The sequence below is a fragment of the Dioscorea cayenensis genome, chromosome 14, assembly GCF_009730915.1.
Source record: "Dioscorea cayenensis subsp. rotundata cultivar TDr96_F1 chromosome 14, TDr96_F1_v2_PseudoChromosome.rev07_lg8_w22 25.fasta, whole genome shotgun sequence".
NCBI classification, from domain to species: Eukaryota; Viridiplantae; Streptophyta; class Magnoliopsida; order Dioscoreales; family Dioscoreaceae; genus Dioscorea; species Dioscorea cayenensis.
The window spans coordinates 5,184,479-5,190,258 of NC_052484.1; the positions used below are offsets into that span (position 1 = coordinate 5,184,479).

The 5,780-nt window shown below is 34.0% G+C and overlaps 1 protein-coding gene across 1 annotated transcript; it reads right to left on the reverse strand.

The window, feature by feature from the left end:
* Positions 1-3,968: 3,968 nt before the first annotated feature.
* Positions 3,969-4,528, reverse strand: LOC120276054. Its single transcript, XM_039282796.1, has 2 exons — positions 4,283-4,528; positions 3,969-4,187 (listed from the first exon to the last, which is right to left on the reverse strand). Exons 1-2 carry the CDS (start codon positions 4,526-4,528, stop codon positions 3,969-3,971), a joined length of 465 nt encoding a protein of 154 aa, XP_039138730.1.
* Positions 4,529-5,780: the final 1,252 nt, after the last annotated feature.

Sequence of the window (5,780 nt, forward strand, 5' to 3'; positions counted from 1 at the left end):
AAGTTGATACTTTGCTAATAATCTAACAAGCATCCCTCCATATTCCCTAAGTTTTGTTGCAAATCAGGAAAAGATGAGTAATGTTTTCCTCGTCTAAACCTCAAAAGACACAAGATTTTGCAAGGCTAATATTCAAAGCATAATAACTCGCAAAGTTTCTTCCAAAGTTTCTTCCAACCCTACCATCAAGAAAGAGCCACATAATAACTCTACCATGAAGAAAGAGCCACATAAAGAATTTAGCTCTAGGAGCTTCTTGAAGAGTCCAAAGTTTCTTCCAACCCTTCGAAGTAAGATCTTTGTTAAATTTATCGTTCAAAAAGAAATTAACAGCTTGAGTAATTTTATTATTATGAGAACCTATAGCCAAACCCAATTAACCTCCGTATCTGGATCCACATGCCTCAGATTCAATAAATACAAGTTGATATTGAGGACAACAACCTCATTTAAAGCATCTACATTCCAACAACGATAAAATAAAATAAAATCAACAATTTGTAGGTTAGAATAAGCTAAATCCATGTTAAAGAAAATGGGTTTAATGCATAAAAATTTCATTGATCCAAGGGTTTGAATTGAAAGAGATATTGTTAAAATTAACATAAGAGATACATAAATGGAGTATGATTAAATCCATTGTTCAGCACAGACCCCTACAAAATCAAGAAAATTTAGTAGGAATTTTAATACCCCTAGGGATTAATATTGTCGCACTTCAAATGTAGAATCACAACCCAAAAAGTATAAAAATTGTTAAGATAGTTGAGAACATGCTTGGCTATGAGAGCAGTTTTGGGTAAAGCCCATGGAACATGCTAAGCCAGACTGACCATCGCACTAGGTAAAGCCCATCCAAACAAAACCAATTTCACAGAAAAAATTTGAGAGCAATGAAATGATTAAACAAATTATATTTACAAGAATAATAAGTAAAAGAACAATCTTAGTGCTCCTCTTGAAGATCTAATAGCATTGAAATAACCCATGACAAGCCAAGGTAAATTAGAGGAGTGATACCTATTAATTAATGCCAAATTTGCTCTTGAGTCTCAATCAATTGACAATTGTAAACAATAATCATGATCCAAGCTATAAGAGTTTTTGTAGTAACCACTAAGTGCAGAGCTCATCGGGAAAAAGCAATAGGAAAGACCATACCAATGGATGGACGCTAAAGAATAATAATTCCACTAGACAACCCTTTTGAGAGGATTGCAACCTAGTTCCATCTTATAGAGAAATTTGTCCAAAAATGACTAGTTTTTCCTTTATCAGCTCTTATCTCCATAAGGTACACCAAAGATGGTTTCTTCAAATTTATAAGGTCTCTAATTTGATTGAGAGTGCCCACATTTGAAACACCATTACAATTCCAACAAAGAATATTAATAGAAGTCATGAGATTAAATATATATATAACAGCAAAATGAAATGAATATGCAGGTTTCATGACCAAAAGGTTTAGAAAAATCCATCCAAGGTGTGATCAATTTCTGGTGGCCATGGCTACTACCCTTCCCATCTTGCGAGTTCCATCTTTCTGGTTTTCTCCTCTTCTAGTTGAGGACTCCTTTCCTAACAACACTGTGTGACTAATCCCAGCTCATGTAATTCTTTGGGTTATTAGTATGCCCCTCATCTGATTACTCCCCAGAGCCCTTTGATATGTCTTGATCTTCTTCTTTGGTGTTTTCATGTGTTGCCATTAAGGCAAAAGAAACCATATTCACTATATTGTCATGATGTATGATAGAATCTTCTGATACCACTTGTTTCCTGGAGGAGATTGAGGTGATAGGCAATGGGTGACTATGGGAAGCTCGGGAGAACTCTCTAGCCACCAGCACTTGCTTCCCCTTCTCCTTTGCTAGGGCATCACTGAAGAATTATAGACATTAAGGGGGCGTTCATTTTGCCGTAAGTGAACGAAAGTCAGTAAGTGGGGGAAGTGCCACTTTCCTGAAGTGGTGGAAGTGATATGACTTCCACCACTTCCTTTGTTCATTTTGCAGAAAGTGTCACTTCCATGAAGTGCCAAGTTTCTCACTTCCTGCGTTCATTTCGATGCAAGTGATGTCAATTCCGCAATGACTTCCACAACATGTTCATTTCAAAGAAAGTGAGGGAAGTGTATAAAATAAAAAATATAATAATAAATTTATAATTAAAATCACTAAAACTTTATATTTTTAGAAAATCAAATATTATTAAAATTTAAATGAATTTTATGTTTTATATTTTATTTTAATTTTTAAAAACACAAAATAAAAAAATTCTAATAAAATCATAATGAATAAGAATTAGAACTCTATATTTTTACAATCTCAAATATTTTGAATTTAATTGTATAACTTATGATAAATATTTGCGAGGCCTATAGAACTTTTGATACCCTAGGATGTCAAACATTGATGGAATTTGGAATGTTTCAACTTTGAAGTCTCAAAAAGAAAAGAAAAAGTCGAGACTTTAGACTTTTGGAGAGGACAACAAAAACCTTTTGTTTTTTTAATTAGAGACTATGAAAAACAATATCATCAGGAAAAGATAAAGAGACATTTTTATTGTGTATTCTTTCCCTCTATGGAAAAATAGTGAGTCATTTAATTTATCTTCTTTGATGAATATTTTCTTGTCTTCGAAAATACATCAGTACTTGTTCTTTTTCAGACCCACTTGTTGTGCACATGAACTTACAATAAATCCTAGTCTCTCCAGGCCTACATTGTACTGATCTTTAGAGTGCCATTAACCAATAGATTTTGGAATTATTTCCTCAAAAACTTTGGCTAATATTTTAACTGAAGGATAATAAGTTGCATTTTCCCTTATTAGAACACTCCTTAGATCACCGTGCGCAAGAGTGGTGATTATGTATTTAGGTGGTACACCCCTACCTTACATAGTGAATGCATGAATGGTAGTAGTTGAAGATCAAGCAGAGAGAAAGCGAAACTCATTAAGCATAATAAAACCTATCCATTATACAACCAAAATACAAAACAACATATGCATTAGCATGCATAAAATAAATTTGAAACTTTGAACAAAATCAACTTGTTATCTATAAACAACAATTGCAAAAATGAGAGCAAAATGAGGACAAAACTTATCAAACAATACAATATTAGCAATCACTGTAAAAAAAATGGATTTTTAGAAATTGTAGCAATAATATGCCACCTTTTGCAAGTCTGGCTGATTATAGTTTCAAAAGTTAAACATTTCTAATAAATCTTCAAATTACAACAAGGTTGAAAGAGAAGAACTGATCCAAGTTAAAAACAAATTTACTAGTTCATGTCCAAATATGTTTAAGGCACATGCATAAACTGGATGAGTAACAATTGCTTCTAGCTGTACTATAGCACCACTATGGATCCACTGCAAAAGCAACATAGCTACAACCTGAACATCAACCCATTAGAGCATGTAATCATCTTTAAAAATAACATCAAAATAAAATAGGCAAAAACTTAAATAGAAAACACATGTACCTCAGATGTCGAAGCTAGTCCTCCAACATGACATCGACAACTCCACATTAAAAACAAGAGAAGTTAGTAACGATGCAAATGCAAACAAAATACTAGGGCACTTGAAGTTAATAAAGGTAAAGCTAATATATTCTTACATTGAAAACACTCTTATATCCCAGAATCTCTCATGGAGGCAATAAAATTATCAAGCCACAACTTGCGCAAGGATGGCTTCCTCAAGTAAAAGGCCTCAGCAAGATCTTTGTTGACATGCAATTTTTCAAGAACCATATCCATGTCCACATCACTGTAGCCTTCCATGCTCCACAAAGCATCTGATAATTTCTCTTTCCATGTCATCTTCTTGTTCTCTTTAATTGATGCCGCCAGCTCACCAAGCTTATTAGCGAGGTTGTCAAATGCAATATTTTCGCTAATAGACCTTGCCATGCGGCTAGTCCTAGCAGTACTCCTATATGCAGATGATCATGCCGCTTCTTGTCTGTGGACATTTGTCTCTAAAGGTTCATGTTCCATTGGTACATCAGGAGTAGGTGGATTTTCATCTTCTTCATTTGTACCACCAAATTGTTGGTAGATGGAACGTGCTTGATCACCTGTGGCATGATCGTCCCCAGCAACTAATCGAAGCTCCTCAAAGAAAGGTATAGGTTTATTTAGATATTCTTTAGCTTTTGGTTGTCCCTGCAAGTGAAAGCAACATGAAATACTTATTAAATGTAATAAAAGAAACTTACATATTTCATTAAATAAATAGTAACTAAATATAAGTACTATACCTCTACATAAGTTTGATATGTTTCATCTTCAAGAACTAGCATTTTCTCTGTGTCATTCCAACCCACACCACTAAGGTTCATAAGTTTCTTGATTTCTTGATATTTTTGCTTCAGCGTGCACATGTGGTTCTCGACATTATCTGCATCTATAGAGGCAGTAGGGAATCTTCCATTGACAATGTTAGCCGCCTCAACAAAGCCCTGCCTTTTGAAGGACTTGTCAACTTTCATGCCGCTTCTTGCCATATTTGCAAGAAATGGTATTAAAACATTATCCATCTCTTTTGTCTATCTTTTGTTTGGTGTCCCTTTTTGCTTCTCACTTGGTGCTCCATCGACATTAATACGCGATGAAGCCATATTACCTGTCACATTAACAATTCAAAAAAAAAAAAAACAAGAATTTCCCTTTAATAAACAATTCCATTGTCTTATTGATTAAATAGTAACAAGGCAAAATTTTCATTAGTAAAGAAATAAAACACAAAATGACAAACTACATCCATACTACTACAAAATTACAAAAGTTGAAATTGAAAAGCAAAACATTTTCATTTTTTGTTGCAAGTCTTCTAAATTGGTCGTCGAGAAACATAATCATTCCACATGTCATTCGTGATTTTTTTCAGGAAGTTCTCTCCAACGCATCTGTGTCTCACGGCATTGACCTAGAGTGATAGGTCTCTCATTTGTAGGCTCTTCTTCGTTAGACACACCCTCCTGTGATATTATATCATTTGGATCTATTTCGCATACGAAATTATGCAATACGTAACATGCAAGAACAAGGTCAACTTGTGTTGTAAAAGGATAAAATGGTCTTGAATCTAAAATCCTAAACCAATTTTTTAAAATTCCAAATGCTCTCTCAACTCGTGATCTTAATTGCGAATGATGAAAATTAAATAACTCTTTCAGATTTTGCGGCCTACGGCCTACTTGTTCTTGTAGATGGTACCTAACTTTTCGATAAGGAGATATAAATCCAAGAGTTGTTGTGTAACTAGCATCAACGAGGTATAGTATTTCCCTGAAATAAAGTAGATATGAGTTCTTGACCTTATTTTTCAAAAAAATTTGTATCATTAATGAAAAATTTAGTATGCCATTATGCTACTAAACCTTTGGGAATATGAAGGCAATAAGGAGGTGGTCTTGACAACGCATCCTTTAGTACTAGATAGTCATTTGCTGAATCTTCCCAACCAGCAAGAACATACATAAACTTTAAGTCGAAATCACACGCAGCAAGTACATTTTGTGTACTACCTTTTCATCCCCAAAATTTACTACTTAGATCTGTACTTACCCTTGCATCTATATGAGTCCCATCAACAAACCCAATACAATCCTGTCAACCAAAAATAAATTAGTTTACCCTTTGAATATATGGGCACTCATAATGAAAATGTCAGTAAATGCATCATACCTTAAAGAAGGGATAATAATTTTGATTGTATTGTATATCAGAATGTAGTGATCTGGTTGGTTGTTTGAC